This window comes from Solea senegalensis, linkage group LG12, assembly GCF_019176455.1.
Source record: "Solea senegalensis isolate Sse05_10M linkage group LG12, IFAPA_SoseM_1, whole genome shotgun sequence".
NCBI classification, from domain to species: Eukaryota; Metazoa; Chordata; class Actinopteri; order Pleuronectiformes; family Soleidae; genus Solea; species Solea senegalensis.
This window is the reverse complement of record NC_058032.1, coordinates 6,838,470-6,864,685: the sequence shown is the minus strand read 5'-3', so window position 1 is coordinate 6,864,685 and position 26,216 is coordinate 6,838,470. Positions and strand designations below refer to the sequence as shown.

General features: G+C 41.3%; 1 protein-coding gene across 3 annotated transcripts; it reads left to right on the top strand.

Moving 5' to 3' along the window:
* The first annotated feature begins 1,906 nt into the window (after positions 1-1,906).
* mbnl3 (muscleblind-like splicing regulator 3) lies at positions 1,907-26,080 on the top strand. 3 transcript variants are annotated; one of them, XM_044040090.1, is made up of 8 exons: positions 1,907-2,339; positions 9,408-10,418; positions 16,673-16,837; positions 17,592-17,795; positions 17,891-18,133; positions 19,400-19,553; positions 22,416-22,510; positions 23,051-26,080. In XM_044040090.1, exons 2-8 carry the CDS (start codon positions 10,245-10,247, stop codon positions 23,066-23,068), a joined length of 1,053 nt encoding a protein of 350 aa, XP_043896025.1. In that variant the 5' UTR covers positions 1,907-2,339; positions 9,408-10,244; the 3' UTR covers positions 23,069-26,080. The 3 variants fall into 3 exon arrangements, with proteins under 3 accessions (XP_043896025.1, XP_043896027.1, XP_043896026.1); XM_044040092.1 differs by having other exon boundaries at positions 23,048-26,080; XM_044040091.1 differs by lacking the exon at positions 1,907-2,339 and adding an exon at positions 8,901-9,316.
* Positions 26,081-26,216: the final 136 nt, after the last annotated feature.

Genomic DNA, 26,216 nt, shown 5'->3' with positions numbered 1-26,216 from the left:
TGCGCTGACTTGCCCACCTCCCTCTATAACTGTAATGTGATATTTCAAGATGGTTTTTTTCCTAAATGGCCTGTTACTCAATTAAAGGTGACCAAAATGAAACAGTCTGTTAACTTGAATAGAAATACAAATATCTATGGATGATCATGGCATGACTCAGTGAGCACTAGAAGTTTCCGCATATTAACTGTTTTTCTGATTAGGATGAGCTGTGAGGTAGGGTCTTGTCGCTATACCGATTGCCATTTTGAGTAGTCACAGCATGGAAAACAGCCTACTTTGTTATGGCAGACCTCTCACCACCACTGTTGCCTTTATTTGTGGTGTTATTTTGCATGGTCACTTCTTGGTTTTCAATAAGCTAGCTTGACTATTTCCATCAATCTACCAGCCAAAGATGCAAAGATGTTCTACAGTCAGTGTCTGCAGAAGTTATCAAGAGCATTATGCGACAACTTGTAGAATTTAGTGGATGCTGTGCACAGAGGGATGCAACAGTGCTCAATTAAGGAGCTGGTTTCTATTTCTGTGAAGGTTTTAAGGTGCATACAGTCAACTGAAGAGAAAGCTGAGAGGGATTTTTCGGAAAGGGGGATGATGATCTGGAATTTTTTTGAACTGATGCTGAGGAGGGAGAGACCAAAAACATGTGGTCACATCTCTGCAGTGGAGTTGATGCATCTGAATGGTACATCAGGTTTTGTTCAGGCAGAGCATAAAAAAAAACCTCCCTTGTATACTCCCTTGAGTACAACAAAGATGAGTCATCAAAAATCCCATGTGAATTTCAGGGCATAGCAGCCTCTAAAACCAGTAGGAATATGGCTCTTATATTGACTTACAGGTCTCAAGCAACATACATGTATGTGATTAATGCACAACATTTTTTTTTTATTGTGTGTAATAGGAACTTTAAATTGTTGCAAATGGTTTGGCTAAGAACATTTCTTTCAGCTTCTCCCTCTCTAGGGGTTGAAGGTTTTTTGGAGGGCTGTAGTGGTGCCAGTACTGGACGTGGCGTACTGACCGTAGCGCGCAGGCCCAAGGACTTAGCTGAACAATATGGCTGTCGACACCTACGAAATATAGCCTTTAAGGTGACATTTTTAACTTGTTATATGGCCTTACCAGGTCATCTTGGCCCTAACCCTAACCTCACTTCTTCTCCATGCCTAACCCTAAACCTCGGGGTGCTCTCCTAAATGTAGTTGTTTCTTGTATGTGATATAGTTAGAAGCCATCTCTTCTTCCACTTCCACGTTACGTCCCTTCTGGTACTGGCACCACAGCCCTCCGAAAAATCTGTGACCCTCTCTACAGGTTGCCACAGTGGATCTTCTGCTTTTTTTAATTGATCCGCATATTTCTTTCTTTTTATTCATCGCATGCCCTTCTGACTCATCCTTCCCATTTATCTGGACTTGGGAACACCAGGAATACAGTTGATGTAGTCCCACATGGCTGGGGTCAGTTTCTGAAGTGTTCAATTAACCCAATTGGTGGGAAGCAATATGAATTGGGTCCTTTTAATGAAGTACTAATGAAAAACGTTTAATAGCAAGCACCACCTGAGAAAATATTGAGCTCTTGAAATAGTACCATTATTGCCAACATTAAAACAGTTACAGTGGTGTAAATAGGTCGAGCAACGTCAACTATGGACTTTTCTCTAGCTATATTGATGTTAAAGAAATATATATTGCAGTGTTATTTATTATTATTTTATTTTTTGTTATTTGTTTCATTTTTGTACCAAGTACCAACAGATGAAGCTTCGTGGTACGTACCACAGTTTGAGGCTTTAACGTACTCAACAAAATACATGAATACATGACAAACCGTATCTTGTTGATATCACATATTATATCTTTGAATATATAACATGTAAAGATTACCACCTCGTGCAGTTCATGTACCTAACGTACTGATCTTACCTGCGACGTCTTCTTCACTGCTGCCACACACACACACACGCACACACACTCCCAACTCCTCCCTCACCATTTTGCCCTGCCTCTGATTTTTTTAATCTGCTGGGTTTTTTTTGCCGTCGAGCAGATTTAGAAGCAGCGAACATTTCGTCTGCCACCCTCTTGTTTTTCCCCCACTCCTCCGCGGCGGTGATAACACACATTTTCTACTTGGCTAGCTTTTATTATTTGTAGCTAACAACAACGGCGCTGTTCCTCTGCTATTCCCCCCACTCACTCACTCACTCACCGCTGACTGTTCATGTCAGACAGACGAGCCTCACGCAGAAGAAAATAACCACAGTAACTGTCAAAACGACGTTATTCCAGAAGAAGACGTTTGAATGTGATCGTCTGGACTACGAGCAGGTAAGAGGCGAAACACGTCTGGCGCAGTTATGACTTTGCAGCAATATGAAATCATTCCTGACGCATTTAAATAAATAACCTGGGTTAGTAGAAGTGGATGTGATATTCAAGCCATGTGGTTGTCATTAGACGTCTGCCTGTTGCGCGGAGGCTTCTGAGACCCACCTTTGTTTCTTTACTAACAGTAATAACGTTTATAACACGCTCTGTGGGCAGTGCTGCCGTGAGCAGTGGCGTTCGTACAAATCATGTTGTTACAGCTGTCATGTTTTAGTCCGGGCTCCACAAACACAGTGGCTGTGTTTGAATTTATCCTGCTACAGAGAAAAAAGAGGAAAAAACACATCTGTAAAATTACTTTATGAATCACTGTATTAACTGTATCATGTCCACTTCACTTGCATTGTGTGTTTGTGTTACTTCTTTAGGACCTTTTCTGGCATAGACCAAAACCTGGTCCCAATGAGACAGAACCTCATTTCTGAGGTGAAGGGGTTTAGTTTAGGGCTAGGATTTGAATCGTGGTTCAGTTAACCCCTCTGTTATGTCGTCGCCGACAGGATTTGGCATGCCTTCTACTTGGGGTGACGACAGTAGCTCAGTGGTAGTGTTTTGTCCTTCACTCAAATGTTGTGGGTTTGATTCCGGGCTCAGCTAGTCTACATACTGTTGTGTCCATGGGCAAGACAATTAACTCCATGTTGCTCCTGATGGCTATCCCTATATAAATACAGACCATTTACTTCTCATTACTGTAACTCCTAAACTAGGGGTCTGCAACCTTTAGTATTAATAGCAAACACAAAAACATAGTTTGTTGCATTTATGAAATCTAAAAAGTAGAAAAAGGAAACTCAAACAACCTAAGGGTCAATGAGTGTCAAGTCTGGTCAGGAGGGGGCCAATCATAACTATGTGGGAAATTTGCTTAACATCATATCACAATATTCCATCACAATACAACAATAACAATATACATGATGATATTTCACATAATTTCAACATAAAAGTGTTTGTTATGATACTGAATGATACATAATAGACAATAACATATAGACAACTGCAATACAAACTAAACATTCCCATATACATATGTATTTTTAGCAGGTCCTCGCAACTTCAAATGGCTTTTTGAGGGACATCTGAGTGTCCTCACAGGAAGAGAGACAAGTGAGTGTGTGTATGCACTCATTTTTGTTCACATTTTAGTACTTTTTAATGTATAAACACTCTCCTGGTCTGGAACGGTATTCTTCGTAGAGACCAGTTATAGGGGCTAAGATATGAGTTCAGGGTAAGGTTGGGGTCAGGCATTATCTGGTTATGGTTAAGGGTGTTATTGCAGTGTCCTAGTACGATACATCTGTGTGTGTGTGTGTGTGCGTGTGTGTGTGTGTGTGTCAGATTTATTACATCTAAAGGACCACACTGACCTTGTCAGGCCCAGTCCTCTTAATGTGGCAGAATCCATCTCATTTCAGAGGCCCTGGTGAAGGTTATGTGCCAAACATGTGAATTCTAGTTAGGGTTTGGCATGAACTGGTTGGGGAGGTTTTTGTGGATAGGCTGTCCAAAATAACTGGAGTCAATGCAATGTCCAAACAATGATATCTGCACAAACTCTGCACTATCACTGTGAGCATATGAGGATATTGTAGCTGTAGCTCGCAAATTAAAAAAGCCTTTTACGTTTAGGGTTCAAATTTGGTTTAGGTTAGGGTAAGATCTGGGGTTAACCCATGTGTTAAATATAAAGAGAATGGGCAAGGTAATGATTTGTATTTATTAATGTCCTCCCAATACTTTCTTTCTCACTGTGTGTGAGAGAGTGTGTGTATATGCATCCAGCATCCACACATTTGTCAGTGTAGGAGGTTTAGTCTTGTCCTTGTTTGCCCCTGTGGGTCAGAGAGGTCAGCAGACACACCATGGTCACACTCTGTCGTCACTGCTTGTCAATTCAAGTCTGCGTGCATTTTAAGTGGACGTATTGTCATCGTAATTTTGTAACGATAAAGCCAGTCTAGACAAGTTCACACTCCCTTCAGGCTGTGGACTCTGCACCAGTCGAGCTAGTTTTATTTTACTAAATATAAACACAGATAAACTGAAACTGGCACTGGTTTTCAGTACTTGAGGACTGTGTTTGATGAGGACTCTCAGTTACACAATGCCTAACCATTATCCTATGATTACTTGTAACTTAAATCTTTCCCTAAAAACAAGTTTTTTACCCTCAAACAGCCCTTTGAAATTGTAAGAGTGGTAGAAATTTTGTGTAGACGTGCAGACACACACACACACAGGCACAGGCACAGGTTTGCACAGCTGTTCTTCTTGGGACACTGCATTGACCTAACCAATCCCTAACCTTAACCATAAACACTACACTCAACCAGTTCCTCAGAAAAGAGGTTCTGCCTTATTAGGACCAGGTTTTGGTCTCCACAAGGACTACTGATCCTGACATGGTTAGCGTTTATGCCAGGAAATAGGTAACAAATAGAAGTACACACACACACAGAGCATACCACCTTATTTCCCACATTACCTGTTTTCATTTCCCCTCTGACACACATTATGCCTCATCTTTTATGGTACAAATAAAAGCATTCACCAGCAGCATAGCGGCAATAACAAATCAAAATGTCATGCAGACAACACATGATTGGTTCAGCTAAAATTACTTTCATTATCTCTCTGCAGGGATGTGAAGCCTCAGCTTAGTATTATAGCAAGGTAAACTGAAAGCTTATGACGCCTCGTTAAATTCTTTTCCCGAAATTCCAACTTTTAGGATCGGTTGCCCAGTTGCTCATTTCAAGTATTCATGCTTTACGTTGCTGATGTTGTCCTGTTTATAAGAAACAGCCCTGCTGTACGGGACGGAGGTTTGAATGGGAGTTTTAATGAGCTGAAAGGATTAGTGATACTTAACATATTTACTTTGCTCCCTGACCCTCCCTATTGGATTTTACTCTCACTGTGATTGACGGTTCCATCAGAGTGTGCTTTTTAATCATTACATGTCATTTGGTCATTGGTGTTATCTTTACCTGTTTTGCACCATCTATGTCTTTGTATGTAATTTGTGTTTGAAGAGCTGCCTCTGTCGTCATCTGACGTCCACATGTATTATTTACATCACAGTTGTGTTTTCACAAATTTAGTATTTTAAACAGCACGTGCAAAAGTGAAATTTACCAAGCGGTTGGAAACTACAGATTGAAAAAGTCCAATAAAATGTTCAGCTTTGTCGTTTTATTTGAAACTATACCTTAAATCAAGCTGAATCCTTAATTCCTTTTCACGCATAAAATGATATCAGTTTGACATTTAAATTCAGATTTCAGCTCTTCAGTTTTAACTATCATCTATCAATTTTTTTAGCATATTATAGGGCTATGTGGATAATATCCCTTTGTCAAGATTCAATTGTCTCCAAAATACTTGCAATTCTACAACTGTTTCGATTCAATAGTATCTTTAACTGTGACTCTCTTTTCCTCCTTAAACCCAAATTGAATGATGCTTTTCTTGAGACAATAAACCATGAGTCATATTTCCAAAATCAACATAGATCACGTGTCAGTCGGACACTTCTTGGCACAGTGGTTCATAACACGTAAAATGCATTTGTAAAATAACAGAACAAACACAATCAGGCCATGTAGAAAATATTTTATTCTACTTTATATTAATTCTGTTAATCAAGCTTGTGTAGATTATGTGGGAGAAAACCTTTTTTGGTTTTTAATTTAATTGTTTGTTTGTTTTAAAAAAAAACTAAATCACTAATAATGAATAATAATTATGTTTTAATTACCACTTCAACTCCTCTGTTAGTACTCCTATATTATTTGTCCAAATGCTCTTGATTTAGAGAAGTTCAAAATAAATGTAATAGCAGAAACTAAAATGTCTTTAAAATTGCCTTCAACCAATGGAAAGAAATTAAAATGATGTTTTTTTTGTTTTTCGTAAATCTTCTGATAGTTTGAGCAGATACAGCACAGGGCGGCGGCGGTGTTTAGATGGCACTCAGCCGACACACCAGCCATAATGCAGACGTCAGAGCTTCAGTGAAGGTTAGCCTATCGTTTGCCCTTTAATGCTCAGTGTTTGACGAGGGACGCAGTGCACCCGAGTCAACAGCAGCCACCTCCATCCGTCCTCCGTGTACTACCCCCCCACACACATGTTTTCTGTTCCACCCTCCTTGTCCTGTAGACACCTGAGAGACATGCAGCAGCAGATTGACTAAAATTACTAAATCATTCTGTATGGATTCACCGCTCTCATCTTTGCATGTGACCACTAATACTGGGGAGTAAAAGTCTGACAAGTTCTGTCGTGCATGTACACGCTTTTTTTATTATTATTTCATTTGCCACTTGAAGAGTCATTCCATACAAATGAACTTTTTTCAGTAGTAAACAAATGATATTAGTGTTTTTAAGCACATTCTCTTAATGTGAGGACTGTCTTTCTTTGTAATATATATTTGTTTCATTAACATACTTTTCTGGAAAAGTGGTGGTAGGTAAGTATAATGGAATCCTTTTTAATTTTCTGACATTTGGTTCACTAAATTAAATGAATTACTCCAAAATATAATATACAGTATATACATTCTTAATGCAAACACTCAATACCTTCAATCCTGGAGTATATTTTAATGACATATCTTATTTTCAAGCTCTGTTATTATCGTGAGTGGGCTGTAACCGCTCAAATGTTGCCTCAAACATGCAGAGCCACATCGAGCCCTCGTTTTCCCAACAAAATTCTCAGATCAATATTGACTTAGCTATAAGAGCTCTTCGAACCAACCCTTAATTAAACTTTTGTATCTAATTTCATGAAATGCCGACATTATTTAGCCCAAAGCTGTTCAAACACAGCCACGCGCACAGAGCTGCTCGTCGTTCTTCTGTCTGAACTGTGAGTCATCTGTCCATCAACATGTCCCACTGCCTACATTCAGGAATAAAGTGTTTGCACCCACTTATGAGTAACTAATTAATAAAACCCTACTTGCTATCCCGCCTGAATGTTAAATCTACTAGCTCTCGCAGGTCATCTGTTCATGTTGCAGGAAATTCAAGGAAAATCATTTAAGGAATTTAAGGAAATTCATCTAAGGAGACGTGTCTCTCTCTCTTAACCCACTTATAAATTATACCATGGCATGATTTCTCTATTTTTAACTGTAGTCACTCCATTGGTTCTGATAGAGGCGAAGTCAACAAGCAACGGCCTGGTTAAACAGTCTGTGAGTTTTCGGGGGCAGTGAAACTGGTGGAAAGATGATAGATCATCACTGTGCATATTCAAAGGTACAGGGTGCAGTATAAACTGGAATGGCTTTTGGAGAAGAGCCAATATTGCTGTGTAGCTTCCAGGAATTGTTGAGATGGCAACTCTGCACCATTTGGTGTCTGGTGTGGTGAGAGAGTGATGAGAGAGGAAATGAGGAGTGAGGCTCAGGAGCATATTGATGATGCAGATTACATATTGCCCGGCTGCGTTGTCAGGGCGTGCACAAGCCAGAGCCCATGATACTGACATGGACATAAATACAGGACAGGCAATGCTGTAGGAGCAGTGCATGTCTCACATCCCTGGAGAAAAGTTTCTATTGATCTGTAAGTAAACTCGGAGGAAAAGAAGAAGGAGGAGGCATGGACCTGGACAGGGGTTAAGCAAGCAAAGCAATGGCTGTACCTGTTCATCTCTCGTTCTGCCATTTGTGGGTTGTGGGATGTGTCTTTTGTCCTATGTTTGAAGGTGGATGTATCAATTCACTTCCCACTCCCCCCATCCTTTCCTCTCCCACTCCACTGCAGTATGCTCCTACTGGGCTGCCTAGCTGCGTGCTCTCATACACACTCATTTCTACCCCCCTCCTCTGTCTGTGTCTGCCGCCACCAGACACAGGGACTGATAATATCTGCCTCAACCTCCCATCTCCACCTACTCTTGTTTTTTCTTACCTCTTCTATCCTGCATCTCACCTATTGATTATTTACTTTGTGCATTCATGAACTACCAAGAATCTCCCTCCTCACTCTTTACTGTCATTCTTTAAAATGCAGTTTGGACAGTTTGTCTTCCTGTATGAAGATAAACCTGTATATTTTATTATTTTTGAGCCACGTCACTTGATTGTTATCTGTATTCAGTTACTGTCTGGACATGTCACCCTGCTCCCTCACAGCATGCACCTTCCTTACGTCACACTGCAGTACAGTCTTGGCTTTGAGGAAGACATGATTACTTTAGCTCGTCTATAAGAAGACAAAGCTTTTGGGAGTCAGCTGCGCATTGTTGTACAGTTTGAATATTAACATGTGGCTCAGCCATGACTGTGTATCAGTGGAAGAAAAACCTGGGAGGAACAAGGACGGGCTATGTGGAGGGAGGAGCCTCTGTTGAAACTGCCCTGTCATTGGCTGAAGGTTGTATTCTGCCTGCTTGCAAAAGTTTGCCCGATTGGCCGTTGCTTCACAGCAGCTGCATTTGTGAAGAATTACCCCTTCTCTTTCTGTCCTATCTCTCTCTCTTTCCTCTTTCTTCCCTCCACATCCATAAGTGTTTGTGTGTCGACCACACGTGCCAGGCTGTGCCACCTCAAGGACGCCACCTTTCACTGTATATTGTAGCCGGATTTATGTCAATGTTAAGTTAGTCAATTACTTTCTGCTTTGTGGAGCTCAGGGGAGTTGAAGTGTCGTCTCTGTCCTGCCTGCAATCTTCCTTCATCCTTTCTTCCTCTTCCGCTCTCCCTCTCTCTCTCCCCTCTTCTATCACTTAATCAAGCTATAGCTTGCCCTTTGCTGTTCATTGCTGCCTTCCTTCCTCCCGTATGCTTTGCTCCTCTAATTGTTTGTCGCTCTGCTCTCTCTGGCTCTTCTGCATCCACCGTCTGCTCCTGCCTCTGGGTCCTCATCGTTTAAAAACAAGCTCTAGACAAGGTTGTAGCTTCATATTAACATTCTCTCTTCAACAGGCTGCTGTACATTGTTTTTGGATTAATGTTTGCTCATCTGTTTTTATTATCTACAGCAAGACAACCAAGCAAGGACATGCAGAGGAGAGGTCAGTGAGGAGGATGACAAGAGAAGAATAAAGGACAGTGAAGGAGGGATGAGAAAGAGACTGAAGTAAGAGGAGGAAGTGGAACTCTGAAGTGCCTACTGCAAGGGGCTGTGTGCTTGTGTCTGACTTTACCGGAGCAGGACGTGGCTCAGTGTGTGTTTGGCCTTGAATTGAGGCTATATGTTATCCTGACAGCCACAAAGTCATCCATCCCATGTTGCTGAGCTACAGTCCCCACGTACCGTGAGCTGAGTCGCCGCCTCATCTCATCAGTGTGAGGAAACCATCCCCATAGGCCTCTGCTTTTTTGTTCTTCAGAATTCTTCGTTTTCAAGCCGTTTAAGCATATCTAGCTCTGTAGAGACTGCGACAGCCTTGGCCATGTTGACGTGAATATAATAGTGACTTACAGTAGGCGTCTTTTGATTTAGATGAAGGCACAGATGCTCATTGACATATCCAAGCATTCCAGAGTGATGTCTTCAGAGTAGTTTCTGTTTTTCTCCCATTTTTTTTCTTTTTTTGAGACAGAGCTGGCCTCTGCTCACGGCCAAGGCCCTCTATCTCACAGCAGAGAAACCTCAGCTGCCACATTTCCCAGGAAAAACTAATAAACATCCCCCAAAATAAACTGATCGGGAGGACTCGTTGCCTGTTTGCGCTGAGGACAAACTATTTTAGCTTCTTTTTCCTCTCTGTTTTGGTGAGGATTTTTTCTCTCTTGCATCACTATTAGTCACCCTTGCACTCACCAGACAGTTTTCCATCTGTCTGCCCCCACCACTGTTCCCTGTTATATCTCTGATGGCTGTCAGCATGACCATGGGACGTGACACCAAATGGCTGACCTTGGAAGTGTGTCGTGAGTTTCAGAGAGGTACCTGCTCAAGGTCTGATGCTGAGTGCAAGTTTGCCCATCCGTCCCGGAGCTGCCATGTGGAGAACGGCCGAGTCATCGCCTGCTTTGACTCGCTGAAGGTAATAACGCAACAGCCATTTTACTCATAATTAACACCTACCATATAATATTATGTTGTTTTTTTTTGACATATGTGTTATGGTTGGCTCTGCAGAGTATTGTATAAATACTGAAGTTAAGCTGGTGCCCGCTTATTCCACACACACACAAACACACCCATATAACCACAATAGAGTTTCCTGTTTAGTTTTATAGTGCAGGTGGTCTTTATTTCAGGTGAAGTGACCCAAGATTAGACATATATTAAAAGAAATACTTTATTGATTGCCAGGGGGGAACAAAATGGAAACATGCCATATATTTAATGTGACAATGGTTTAGGCCATCGTTCATTCAGGGCATCATCTTCCATTTGAATTCTTCACATCATCACAATCAGTTAAACAGTTACCTGGTAGAGAACCTTGTAAACTGTGTCAGTTGGTTAATAGAGCCAACCTTTTTACAGCTTATATTTTAATTTTAAAAAGTTGCGGTTAGCCCATAATGTTTTTTCTAAAGCAATGAATTTGTAATGAACATGTCTGTTTAAAAACAAATGAGACTGATGATATATCTTTTTGTGGAATAGTGTTGTTACATCAGCCAACAGTCTTAATTGATACAGTAGATTGTTTCATTTTGGTCTCCATATAATGACATCATGTGCATTGCCAAAACCTCCATAAAACATAAGAGTGAGAACGGAAATATTCACTACCACTACTTAAAATGTCTCTACATTTAAGGCTAACTCACAGTTTTCAGCCAACCAGAACTGAGACTTATCTGTTCTCGGTTTATGTTGTTTCGTCACCCAACATTAATTTAAACCAGCTAATCTGTCATAGGATTCTTTTTTTCTGAACACATGCACATATGTATAATAGTGTCCAAAAATATCCTCTGTTATCAGTATTTTTATCTTGTAATCTGTTGCTCTGCTGTGTCTGTTCCTCCACCCCTAATGTGGGCTAGTTGGTCATAATGCTTCATCACTGCAGCAACGCATCAAGGCATCTCCTGCCTCTTCATCCTCTCTCATCCACCACAGAGCTACAACACTATCACTGCTTGTGCAGATGAGACAGATGAGACAGATGAGGCTTTTTCTGTATTTAAGAAAAGCTCAGGTTCATTTTTACACAAAGGGACAGTTGTGATGAAATCACACTGTCGCCGTGCCAGTGTGTGTGTACTGTATGCATGGATGCACGTGTGTTTGCAAGAGATTTTGTTTAACCAGCTTTCCTGCAGTGAAGAAGTGAGAGCCAGACAGGGGGGTTTCTGTCTGAGTGCAGCTGCTGTCTCCTGCTTTATTGAGTTAGAATTTATTATTCAGCCATTTTTCTGTGTTATGTCCTCCAGAGCAGGAGGGAGATGGAGAGGGAGTGAGCGGGAGAGAAAAAGAAAGGGGCGGCCTAGCAACAGCACAGGAGTGCGTACCCATTGGATAGTTTGATCTTCCTGAGTGGCACGGCTGTTTTTAGCACAGAGCAACAGCCTGGCTCTGTACTGGTTGAATTGAATGGGAGAAAAAGGCAAGTTGCTTTGTGCCAACAGCAGTGAACGAGCATTAAATGACACATTTGCCTGTTGGAAGCCCAGGGGTCATGTTGTTAGTTTGAGAAAGAACTGAAGGTTATGACAGTCGAATGTCACAGCAGCCTTTTTTTTTTTTTATCAGGAGCTGCAGCAGGGCTTTGGTGGCAGAGCAGTGTGTCAGCACACACCTCTTTACAGTGTTTCTACCCTCATTGTTTTTATATTATACTCAGCTGACAATCATTGTTTTTGAAGGAGGAAAAAAATAAAGAAGTGTCTCGTGCATGCTGTGCCTGACAGAATGTCACAACTTTCTCCTGCTGCACACCTAAAGATTATTGTTATGTCATGGATTTATCCGATAATGGTCTCACTCCTCACCATCCCTCCTATATCTGGCAACTCGAGCCCGGTACAACCTGACCGCTGTCATCCCCCTGTTGCTCCTCCATTAGCTCCATCTGAATCTGCTGCAGGGAAGAGAGGGGGCAGCTCACGGCCTACTTATTTTTACCTTGTTAACTGGAGTGCTGCTGTCATCTCATATGATTAGTGCGGCCATCCCATCTGCCCAGTATACAGTAGACTTGAGAGGAGTGTCACTTTCTGATGACATCACGATAAGTGCTGCAAATGAAGACTTTTTTCCACCGTTTGCAGATATGTGTTTTTGGTCTGCAGTGTGCCAAAAAAGCTGTCAGACCCAACAACAACTTATTTAAAATGCTTGTTTTGTGGAAAATTAGATTAATTGGTACTCCTGCCCTGGGAAACACGACCCTCTTAGCTGCAGAAAAACATCAGGTTTTGTTGTTATGTGTGCAATGATTAAAACTTCCTGTCTCATCTTTTCCCCCTCAATGCATCAACAACAGCACACTGTACTTACAGGGACTTTCTCTGTGCTGTGTGGTGTAATGTTGTAGTCAAGACCACTTAAACCTAGACCAAGTGGAGACCAAGACCACAGTGTATCGAGACCAAGACAAGACCAAGACTTTGAGGGGTTGAGACCAAGACAAGACCTAGACCGTTAGTGTCGCTTTGCAGAAATTACCCATTGTGCTGTGTTTTCTTTTGGCGGTATTTATGCACAAAAAGTCTTTGTGGTTCAGGTAACCAAATTTTATTATAGATGAGTTGGCTGACATCTTCTCACGGCCTCTTCTCCTGTCACTCACATGCACTTTTGTGGGGGGCGTGTGAATTAATAGGTGCTTTTCTTTCCCTCCGAGCTTGGGCAGTTTGCTGGGCTCATGGGCTTCACTCCTCGTTACAGACTCATCCCTAAACACACAGTTTACTGACGTAAAGCTTGCACACATATCCAGTGTAGGTGAGAGTGTTTGTGTAACATGTTGTATGCTTTTTTTGTCTGTTGTGCGCCATGAACTCCTCTTGGATGCTGTAGTGGGCGACTCTGTGGTTTCTTCCCTCCTGTTTACACAGTTTCTCCCGGCTGCCAAACCCTTTTTTTTTACGTGCCATCAGCTCAGCGCGACATCATCCATCAACGTCAGAGTCTCTGCACCATGATGTCAGTTTGTCATCAGTGTTGTATTATAAGTTGCTTTGGTGTTCTGTCCTCTGTGTAGCACACTTGCGTTATGATCACCTCATGAACTGGTCTGATGACAGATGATCAGTGAAGGTAGTTTAGCGGGTCAACGGCTCATCTGCAGGGGCAGACAGCTGCTGGCAGCCCAGGGGTTTAATGCAGATTGCAGTTCCTCCTCTGAGCACGTGCTGACCTGCAGTGTTCCTGCAGCACCATCTTCACCTTCCCCACAGACTCTGACTAGGATGAAGGGCACAGCTTGAACACCATTCTTTGATAATAATAAATTTGGGCCCAAAATATGATTTAAGATTTGTTAGAAACCCCCCCAAAAAAAGAAAAAGATGCTGATACAAGAAATCAGAAATATATCAATATATAGAAGCAATTATTTAATTATTTTAACACGTTTACCTTATTTAGGATCCACAGTTTTGAGTAATTTAGAAAATGAATGAACAAAGATTGTTGTCATTATTAGATTGATTCATCTTTCCAATGCCTCAATGTAATGATCTGATGCATTTTTTTGTCTCTAAACTGTCCTATAGTCCTTGTTAGTTTGGTCTGGGCAAAATGCCCTTTTAATTTTGCGGAAATGTCTTTGCCTTTGTTGAATATACAATTGTTTTAGACCAAACACAATTGAAGTGAGGGTTACACGGTGGAGTAGTGGTTAGCACTCTCGCCTTGCAGCGAGAAGACCCGGGTTCGAGCCCCGGTTGGAACAAGGGCCTTTCTGCATGGAGTTTGCATGTTCTCCCCGTGTGCGCGTGGGTTCTCTCCGGGTTCTCCGGCTTCCTCCCACAGTCCAAAAACATGCAATGTGGGGATTAGGTGAATTGGACACTCTAAAATTGACCGTAGGAGTGAGTGTGAGAGTGAATGGTTGTATGTCTCTAGTTGTGTGTGGCCCTGTGATGGACTGGCGAACTGTCCAGGGTGTACCCTGCCTATCGCTCGATGTAGCTGAGATTGGCACAGCACCCCCCGCGACCCTCTGGTGGAGGATAAAGCGGTTAGATGATGACTGACTGACAATTGAAGTGATTACAGTGTCACCTGTATATTAAGGAAAGTCTGACAGTTAAAGTCTCATCGCCATCAATTTCTACCTGCAAAGGTTGAATAAAGCTTTGCACACAGGGATGAGCTTGGTCTTTGTACTGTACATCTGTGCAGCAGCAGAGAAGCGCTTGTTCAACCATGGTGCTGCATGCTGCTTTTGCTAACAAATGGTTGATGCTCTGCACGTGCTTGTTTGCGTTTTATATGTGTGTGTGCTGTTTTTGAGAAACTCTCCTTCACATAACTAACCTTAAAATTTGTGTCACAGCAAACACTTGTTCAGCAGCTAATTTCTTCCCAGATTCTGCCATTTGACCTTGTTCTGACCTCCAACATTGTGTAATGCACTGCCCAGTCTTTGGTGGAATATTACAATACAATTTAATACAGTCAGTTACCTATATTTTATTGTACCTTATGTCACTAATTTTGTTTGACAATGCAAATTAATTACCATATAAATCCAGCAAAGTACTGGACATTAGCATTGTTGTGTTACTCCCTGCAGTTTGAATGCAAGCTCCCACAAGAATGTGCAGTTATTCTACCTTAAGTTGCCTTTGTGTTTTGCACGCTTTGGCGTTACTTATTACAACAGTGACAGGAAGAACTTGTGCCATTTTTGTCCACTCAAGCCATAGTGATAAAATGTAGCTTTGTAAAACGCAGATGTTAGTACTGCACATCAATCATGGAATAAATCTGTATCTCACAAGTTATAATATGAATTTATTTTACAAGCATTAAGGCAAAAAGCACCTCCCTCCTTCACTTCATCAAGTTTCTGTGTATGATCGTATGTGTTTGACAGGTTCTCGGGTGATGACTCACACTGTTTGCCACGTTACTTTAGTGAAATGGGGTAGGGTTTAAGTTTTTGTGTTGTATTTTTTTTTGGCTTTTGCCACAACAGTTGTCTGTCATTTAAAAAATGAATAACAATAGCTCTGTATGTCATGTGATTCAGTAAAAGCTTCCAGTTTCACTCAGTCAAGTGATATATCGCAGAATCTGACAGACTGAATATAACTGACCCTTTCGGTGCCCCCGCGGTTTCTTTCATGAGTACGGACACAGCTGAAGCACACATTATTCCAGACCTGCAGCATCCAGAAATCTTCTCTCCTTGCTGCTGTTTCTGTCAGCAGGCAGCAACATATCCACATGACTCAGTTTTCATTTACAAACAGAGTTTGAAAACTCTGCTGGCTCCATTTTAGTTCTGGGTATAAGTTTTAGTTTGGATGGGCAAAAATGTAGCTCTTTGCAACTGATGACACATTTACCTGCAGTCACTTCCTGTTTGGGCACAAGTCAGCTATCACCTGTCAATCAAAAGCTCTGTCGTTGTTATTATGTCAAGTGGAAAATTCTCTGTGATTTTTGCTGCAAACTGATTTGCCATGGGGGAAGGATAATGTTAAAAAAAGAAGCTATAATATCACAATGAAAATAATATAATTATATACCACAGTAGTAATTATGATATGATTATAAGTATTTTAAGTAAGTTATTTATGCTCCCATATCTACCACATGGTGATTACTATCGGTACTATCAGTCACATGGTACAGTGAGAGTCAGGCATATGTTTTCACTCTCCGGCTTTTATCTCTTGTCGATGTGGTTTATTTGAGTTCTGCTGCGCTACTGTGGACAATCCAAAGCTGGGTTAAATACTACACATTGCTTTAATTGTATAATTGTATATGTGCAGTTTAACTGTAACTTAAAAGCTAATTTGTTTCAAATTAAATCTGTCTAAAAAAATGTTTGTCCACATGTTTACATTTCTGTTTTGCTCACACTGCTGCCTTTAATGTTATGAGCACATTTAGAAAGTATTGCATGAATTATTTGTTTTAACATCATTTGCAAGACAGGTCTTACACTGTATGTGTGTTTTATTGTATATTATGTCTGTGAGTCCTCAGCTACACTAAGACTTTTTTAGGTCTGGTGGTCTTTTCAGTCTGTCCTGAGGCAAACCCCAGACTGATTTAGCCTCTCTCACACAGTCTGTGCTCATCTCTCTTCTCTATAAATCTCCACCTGCCTGTCTGTCTGCTCTCACACTCACCTCCCTCCTCTCTGCTCCTCAGGGCCGCTGCACACGTGAGAACTGTAAATACCTGCACCCACCTCCACACCTGAAAACCCAGCTGGAGATTAACGGGAGGAACAACCTGATCCAGCAGAAGGCTGCGGCAGCCATGTTGGCTCAACAGATGCAGTTCATGTTGCCAGGAACACAGCTGCAGCCCATAGTGAGCAGAGCACAATCAAACCACAACTTTTTAATTAATGCAAGCACCACCAGTCATGCCTAAGGCAGGGTCTGCCTATCCATCTCTATGATGAAGGCCAAAGTAACCTTTTGTTCATTTTGTTCATCAAAAGTTATATTTATTAAATACGACAGTGTATTGGCAGGAATGTTGCAATACTCACAATATGATACACGGTATAGTGATATATTGGGATACTATAAGGCTAAATATTACAATTTTTACCTCTAAAATACTCTAGTTTCAGAAGCTAATTAGTGGTTGGAGTCTTAAATACAACACAACCCCAATGTTAGAAAGCCACTGTCAAGGATTTTTCTGATATATCAACGCAGAATATTATTTAGTGTATCAATATTTTTTACACTGCTACTATTGAACCTGGATTAAAACCTGGAAATAACCAGTGATTCAAGTCAAATAGAATGTCCAAAATGTTCACATAGTGAAACCCATATGATGTTACGAATTGCTTTTATGTATTTGTATATGTACTTATCTTATTCCGCTTCAGTGAGGTTAAAATTTAAAGGCCCAACTATGACTTATTTTGATTTACTTTGCCATTCAGTAATTATATAGTACAAGGTAATTGAATTGTGGTTGTTTCTGCAAAAGAAAACACCGTACCAATAATGTTACCACCTAGTCCTCCAGCGTTTACCACTTTTATTGAAGCTCTGCTGTAACTTGTTTTGTTTCTCTTGTCGTGGTTATTCTCTCCTTCCCTCAGACCACATTCCCAGTGACGCACTCCTTGGCAACGAGTCCCAGTATGGCGTTCAGCCCCTATCTGAGCCACATGGGCCCAGCCATGGGCTTGATGCCTGAGCTGCTGCCCAGTACTCCCCTTCTGGTTCCTGGGAGTCCAACTGGCTTGGCAGCCATGGGCAACGGCACCTCTGCACAAAAACATGTGCGCACAGACAAGCTGGAGGTATGTGAGCCTGTGAGCAGTTGTTGTGCTTCTATGTTTGGCTTAAGTATGATGAAAAGTAAATGTTGACTAGTTTCTCCCTCTGGCCCTGCCAGGTTTGTCGGGAATTTCAACGCGGTAACTGCACGCGGGGAGAGAGCGACTGCCGCTACGCTCACCCCCTAGAGGCCGGCATGGTGGACTGCAGCGAAAACTCAGTCATTGTCTGCATGGACTACATCAAGGGCCGCTGCAGCCGAGACAAGTGCAAGTACTTCCATCCCCCTGCTCACCTGCAGGCCAGGATCAAGGCTGCACAGCACCAAGCCAGTCAAAACGCGATCAACAACACAGGCCTGGTGAGTCGTAACGTCGAGAACTCGCCTTTATTTTTTTCTACCATAAATCAGTCAAACCCTACAATACAAACACACAGTTGCAAACAAACACTAACCTCCTCAAAAGTTGCAAGTCAACATCGTATCTGCTTAACGCTGCAGAGAGGCGGTAGAAGAATTTCTTGTTCTGCACTATTTACTGATGCATTGAAGGATCAGGGTGTCACAGTATCCAGCAGCCAGCTTGAAATGTGATGACGTTTTCTCTGAATGTGTGCTACTGTGCCTATGTCTGAGCCAAGGTCAGTGAAGCCAGCGAAAGCAGGCTGCAGTTTGAATAGTGAGCAGATGTAAGATAATCATTTAAAAAAGAAACACATTGAAAACAATGATGTAATAATACAAAGACAAAGTAGTAATATGAAAAGCAGTGATGTCACTTTTACTGCTACTCTGAACAACACTACCATGGATGTCTGCCTCACAGGATCTTGCATGGGTCTGGACTTCTGCTCTGAATGCTGTCAACAACGAACAAATTCACTCAATTTTCATATAAGATTAAATGGACATCAAACAAATAGTTCAACAGCAACTGTGTGGTACTGTCGGCAGTGAGTGCATGGTCCATGTTGCCACACAGAAAGTGATTTTTACCCCCAAACAATCCAAAGCCTCCCGTTTGAAAATAACTCTAAGAACTAGTAACTGATGACACAGTTGAAAATATTAAACGTAATTTGGAACTTTACCATTTTTTAACACATTGCAGATCATACTAAAATGTAGTAGATATTTTGATCTTTTAGAAGACATGGTAATGTTGAAAAAAACAAACATAGATATTCAAATGGATCAATCCATACTTTGGGGGCTTTTTTAACAGTCCCAAAAGCAGCTTGACTAATTAAAATCATAATCCTGCACAGGCCTCGCCATGTTTCTTTCATATATTCAAGTCCTATTCATATGTTACTAATAATATAAATTAAGATTTGTCTTGGTTATCTCCCACTGCAGTCGGATGTTTCAGTGTTGAGCCCATTAGAGAATAAAATCACAGTAATCTCATTTTCCTCTTGGCCTGACCTATGGGCTTTCCCACATTCCACAAAAATTGTAGATGTTGCAGTGCCCTCTTGTGGTGGTAAATAGTAACATATATGTCTATTGGCATAATTTACTCTTAGATAACACCAGATAGTTTAAATACAAGGGCAAGTTTTATAAAGTTGCTAAAAAAAGTCTTTGTTTCCCCCTTCTTTCCTCTGGTTCTCTCTCGACCAGGCTTTGCCACAAGGAGTCATGCAGCCACTACCAAAGAGGCAAATCTTAGAGAAGAGCAATGGAGCTGCATCCGCCGTTTTCAACCACAGCATGTTCCACTACCAGCAAGCTCTGGCCAACATGCAGCTGCAGCAACCAGCCTTTATCCCCACTGGTGAGTTGCTACACCACAGTTCCTCCAGGGTTTGTCAGGGGCCGATAAACACAAGGGTTTTTATGTTAAATGACTTGGATTCATTATGGGATCTGGGAGTCACAGCCAGTCAGTGACGGCGTCTGAAACCTGAACAGGAATACAACAGCGGCTCATCGGTGGAAGAAGGAAAAAGAACATTAGAAAACTTAATAGATATCACACAATGTTCAGCAGGCAATCTGTGCACATGCAGTGGAGCTTATTTAATTTCACAGATCATTCCTCATGTCCCATGTGTTTTCTTATGAAAAATCATATGAGTCAGGGACTCCTTGTCTACTGCTTTATCCTCCACGTGAGGGTCGCGGGCCACTGGAGCCAATCCCAGCTGAGACAGGGTGGAAAGGTGGGGTACACTCTGGACAGGTCACCAGGGTTTATTACAGGGCCAACACATAGAGACAAACAATCATTTACTTTACATGTTTTTGGACTGTGGGAGGAAACTGGAGAACCCAGAGAAATCCCACAAACACACAATGAGAACACTTAAACTCCATACAGAAAGGCCCTCAGCAAAAAGACCCAGGTCGTGAACCTGGGTCTTTTTGCTGTAAGGCAAGAGTGTTAGCCACTATGCCATGTGGCACCTTCGTCAGGAACTCCTGAAGAAGGGGTACTGTGTGACCTCCACTGGTCACTCATATAGAGTGTACTCCCAGTGACTGTGCAAAAAACACCTTCTGAGCTTAACGCAGCACATTGTGTCGTGTGGAATGCACAGAGATCTTCCGACTTCCGAGATCGTGTAGTTCAAGTTCCAAGATGAATTGTGCTGAACAGAAACCCGACGCTGTGTCTGTAGTTCCATTTCATAGCCGTCTCAGATGAGTCGATTGCTCTTGGTGTAAGGCTTCCTCCTGTGTCTTGTTGGACAAATAAAAAACTCCGGCCTCACAAAGGCGAGAGTGGAGCAGCTGCAGGCAAAACCCCAAATTGCTTACTGTCAGTACATGGCTTGAATGGTGAGGGGTCCTCTCACATGTCATACCTATCCAGACAACACCTGTGCTATCCCTCGTTGAAGCTTCACTCTGAAAAATATTTTATTTATTACCTGACTACCTGAAGCAGAGTGGAGGAGAGAGTGCTGTTAGGACAGCTACGGTGGTATATTGTTTATGCTGTTTTACTGTCTTTGTACCAGTATATAAGGTAGGGAATTGATTGAATGAAGTGTGCCTGTCTCAGCTTAGTGAAATGCCACCTTTCAGCTTGTTAGTATTAGGCTTTTCCGGGTTGAACTATTACATCACAGACCAAAACAAGATTAGCTGGCAGCTAGCGTGTCAAGCACCATTCCCATCATCCTCAAACTTAAAAAAAAGTACATTTCTGGAGCTACCAGAGCATGCACTTGGTCTCCTTTTCTTTGTCTGTGTACCGTGATCTTGTATTTCTGGGTCAGAGCCCAGGGGTGGGAACTGCAGAACATGCCCATGGGCCAGTTTTGTTCAGGTTAAGCTAATACATGAACGAGTAACTCAGTTCCCAGTGCTTGTCTGAATGTAGCTCTGGGTGTTTCTGGTAGTTAGACAACAGATCACACAGCTGTAGTGCTGGGTATCAAACGTCCATACATCTGTAGCGTGAACCAAACTTCCTTTGTAACAACTAATATTGTAAACGTGTTGTCATGCAATATCAAATCTAGGTTCCTAAGGAGTTAATCTCATCAGCGTCAGAGAGCCAATAAGCATGCAGCATGCTGTTTGACTGAGATCTAACAGTGCTCTGCATGCCAATCTCACATGCCAATTGAGTCCAGAGACGGAGGAGAAGACGGGGCGTAATAGCTGTGAATGAGAGTGTTTGTGTTGTGTTTTGAGAGGCTTGTGCTTGTTTTATGAACAAAGGTGTGCCGTGAAGATTTTGCTTTGTGTTAGACTGCAAAAAGACGACCTTCCCAGCAAAATGGAGGCATTTACTTTAATGAGTCAAAAAAACAACCTACACAGCTGTAAAATGACACAAATATCTCTTATTGTATTAAAGGCATTGGTCATTTCTCTGTCAAGATCATCAGCACCAAAGGATATTAACCCTTCTGTTACCATCCTGGCGTCGACCAATAACTACCATTACTCAGAGCAGATAAATAAGGACTTCGATCGATTTACCAGATTTACCATCGCGTCACACGTTTGTGACGTCAGCCTCTCAGTACCGTGATTCCTAAACGGTTGAATAACTGCCAGATATATAAAGTGAAAGTTATCTTGGAAAAAGGGGCAGAAAGAAGCACTCACTCATTGGAAAGTTTTTTTTGCACAATTCCACAGCCGTAAAATCAATATAAATCCAGACGGCCTGAATATCATGATGGTCATATGAGTTGTGAGATGTTGGAATTTATCTTGCAAAGCCAGTCACTAAATCCAGCACAAAAAAAGCACATTTTATTGACAGATTTAGAGATAAACTAGCATAATAATTGAGAACGTTTTGGTTTTTTAATGAAGATCATTTGCTCACTCCATTCACATGCTCCGCCCATTGAATACAATTATCAGATACTCCAGTCTGATTAGATTGTATGCCTTTGTATTGCCTTGCTTGTTTAACAACCATTTTGTCAGTGGACAATGCCTTTGTTTCATTTCTGTATCTTGTTGGCTACTTTGAAAAGTATCTGTCTTATTTCGTTTGCATGTGTCTTGGTACTTGTTCAAATTCATCCCGGCAGTATCACGTGACTTGTGCCACGACTTTTTTATTCCGACACATTTTGCCATGGTAATCATATCATTCCTGTCCCCCCCCCTCCTCCCCGCCCACATCCTCGTCCTCTGTCTGTCGTCTGACTTGCCCGAATAAAAGTTCCCATGATGCACGGTGCCGCCACCTCCACTGTTTCGTCGGCCTCGACCCCAGTCACCACTGTTCCTTTCGCTGAATCTGCTGCCTCGAATCAGGTTTGCCCTTTCATTTCACTTCTTTGTTTTAAAGAGCTTTTAGGGTGTCTTTTTTTTTTCTTTCCTCCATCTGGTGAAAGAAACTCGTTTGTAATGTCATCATTTATCATCATGTTCACGTCTGATCCGTCCTCACTTTTAAGTCTGATGTAAGCAAATGAAAAAAGGATTTGAGTCAAATTAAACATTATAATAATAACTGTTTTCAGCTTAATATCTTAGTTTGGCGTTTAACCCCAGTCATTATCCACTGTCTGTCTCTGTCATTATTGTTTATGTAATGGGCTGGAGATGAAATACATCCACTCTTTTATTGTAGACATGTACACAGACGAGGGGACTTTAGCAGCTCTATTACATAAACAACACTAAACTAATATTTTGTTCAGTATTTATTTATTTATTAATTTTTTTTAAACAAATGGAAAGTGACAATACTGAAAATGCTGGCTTTACATTATAAATGGTTTCAGTCTCATCTTTTTTTTCTCATGATACCTAAAAGTTATGAAAAACATGTCTCTCTCTGTCTTCCAGTAGAGCCCTCAGAGCTATTGACTTCTGATCCAGTGGAGCTCCAGTGCGTTCCCATGGAAACCCATTTCTGTCCCGTCCCCAAACTGCTAGTGGCGGCGCCAGTGGCACTTAACTCAGTAAGCCTTTCCAGAAACACTAGTTAAAGTCCCTGACACATGTTCAGCAGCAGGGCGGCCATCTTTCTGAATGCAGCAGACATGTTCCTCATATACACTGCACACTGACTGGGTGGCAGTGTGAAAACGTCACAGATTAACGACGTAGGAAAGCTGCGGTGACAAATACAGGACTGGATGTACTATTCTTGCTTTACGGCAGCCATTTTGATGGATACTGACTTGATCAGGCTGAGCAGTAGAGCTCCCTCATTCTTACAGCCATACATACCCATACCTTAAAGGTGCAGCCAACGTATGCACACACAAACACACACACACACACACACACACACAAATATTCATGTGTAGGATTAAAAGCCCTTTATGGGTTGGAGCCATCACATATGGCGACCCAACACATTTGACTGTTCTAAAGTCAGACTGTGAAAAGTTAATTCTGGAGAATCCAGAGCATCATCTGTGGACCTGCCGCTAGTCTACAACCATTACAGTTCATCAGAAATTATATAAAAAAGTGTTTTATGTCATGTTTACGTTTCCGAGATGGCCACAAATGTGACACTCGTGTTATACCATTATTCCGATTGTTCCCGTGGTCTCTTCTTGCTCAATGACACAACATCAGTGAGTTGTTATTGGTTTGTTTGTGCCTTTCATTTATCAGCTCAGCCGCAGAGGAGGAGACTTTAGTTTCCCTCATAAAGAACTCAAAACAACACTCATTTAAAAATAAATAAATAAATAAATAAATATGTTATTTGCAATTAAAGGCAATATTTGTTGTTACAAACATACCGTGTATTAGCCCGGTGTTCCTCTTGTACGAAAATCCAGTAATCAACAGTGATACCCACTTTAGATGTTTTCAGTTGTCAATGTAAGATAAGGTTTGGATCAGTTTTTGTTCTCTGGTTTCATGTCGTCAGTATCTGCTACTCAATGGGTAATAATAACTAACAAATACAACATTACTCTTCCCTTTACTTCATCATCATGCAACAGCAACAAAAAAACAACAAAAAAATGAATGATTCACCGATTCACAATCACGTCTGCACTAAAGGGCCTGGGTGAAGAGATTTTGAGATATGACCTTCTGGATTAAAGACACAAACTGCCTTAAAGTGGCTGAGGTGATGTTGTGAACGCCTGTCTTTACAGATCAGACGGCTTAAATCACCAAGTGTTACATGTCTGCGACTCATGATTGCCTGTATTTATCTAATGGCCTAAAAAGAAATGTATTTTTGGTCTCTGCTTTCACCGTGATTTCTAACTAAACATGGTGTAAATGAACAGGTGCAGCCACTTTCACTTCATATTTTAAGTGAGTGAGTCTTGGACTCAGCCACAACCCATGATTCCCCGTGTCCTAGGTTCCTGAAATTAAAACTGAATATTTATGTCTGATATCTATGATGACAGACGTCTTAATTGGTACTTCTAAACCTGATGTCAGAGAGGGAAGCTGGGTTTGTTTCCTGATGTTGTGCCTAGTCTGTGTGCCAAGTGGTGGCATATGCAAGGAGCTGCCCCATTTAATGCAATACCTAAATAACTCCTCCTATTAAAACATGTCCCTCTTAGACACAGATGTGTATATTAAACAAGACGTTTGCCTGTGTTACCAATGCTTTTCCCGTGGCTTTTCGGATTGTATGTGTGGCACAAGATGTTTATGTTTCACGGCTCTTCAGGGAGAAAGCTTAGAACTTGAAAATGTCCTGTCTTAGACTTTAAATTGTCCGTCTTTTCTACTAACGTGTCCTTTTTTGTCTCAAGTCGTCAAGACTCTAAACGGGACAAAGCAGCAGTGGTTGTCAGAAGTTGGCAAAGTCACGAGATGGAGGAGTAGATTTTAAAAAAAGAAGTTACAAACCAGTTGGGTTTCTGGTTACAAATGTCTGTAAAGAATTGCAAAAGTGAACATATGGCTTTGGGATCTGGGCTGAAATAACTTTTATCCAAATTCAAATGTGCCTCTTTCAAGTCTCCTCAAACCACTGCTATCAATACACTGTAAGAACAGACTAGTGCTCAAAGATAGATGTGTCTATTTAGTACGTTATTATAATAATAAATCATATCTGTGCTAGGTTCTTCTGGGACAGCTGTGCTGTCTTATTGTCAGTGTAAAGTAAATGAAGCGGTGTGTCGCACGTGTAGTCAAGTGAAGAGAGGGCGAATCACACGTTTGATTTGTTGTAAATGCTGCAGATATTACAACGTGTCCCCACTATTATTCCTTTTAAATAATGTCAACGTGTCGTGAATGTAACTAATGCAAAAACTGCACATGTCGCTCTTAAAGACAGGCATTCTGAAATGTAATAATAATTCACTACATATACATATACTGGCTGTTTCTTTGGTCACAAAGGTGCCATGCTGATACTGTGTTGATACATGTTCAAGTATGTGTGTTATTGTGCTATTGATTTAATGTCAGTGGGTGATGTGACTACTTTTAGAAATATATTTCACTCAGAAAAGTACATATGTGACCCATACAAGTACATGACTGTGCCAGTTATTTATCATCATAGCTTTCTTTTTGTATCCCAACACCCGAAAATACCCAAAGTGCCCTAAATGCACCTATAAACAGTGATGGAATCATTGGGCAACATAGAGAAAATCAGCGCTACTCTTGTTTATTTCTTTTTTTTTACAATTATTTTTACCTTACCCAGTTTGGGGTTGATTCGTTCACCCTGAGCTGCCGCCCTTGTTTTAACCAAGTCAAACTCAAAAATTCAGCGGTTCTCAAACTTCTTATACCAAGCACCACCTGCGAAAATATCAGGCTATGGAACTTTCACAGGAGGCAGATTTAATCCCCAGTAAAATCATTTGCTCTCTTATCATCCTCCTCTTTCTCACACTGGTATAGTGACATTAGATTAAGGTGGAGCGAGAGATAAGGTGACTCTTATTATTAAATATAACATGTATAAAAACCTGTGTGTTGCTCAAGGGCTCTATAGCGCCCCCTAACATGAAAATAGAGCCGAAACTGAGTTCCACCGAATGTTATAGCCCAAGATTAA

Bases quoted from the DNA above. Each gene is read 5' to 3' on its own strand.
- mbnl3 (XM_044040090.1), top strand. From the start codon at position 10,245: ATGGCTGTCAGCATGACCATGGGACGTGACACCAAATGGCTGACCTTG. The intron at 16,838-17,591 runs GTGAGCAGAGCA...TCCTTCCCTCAG, and splicing joins GAACACAGCTGCAGCCCATA to ACCACATTCCCAGTGACGCA. The intron at 17,796-17,890 runs GTATGTGAGCCT...TGGCCCTGCCAG, and splicing joins TGCGCACAGACAAGCTGGAG to GTTTGTCGGGAATTTCAACG.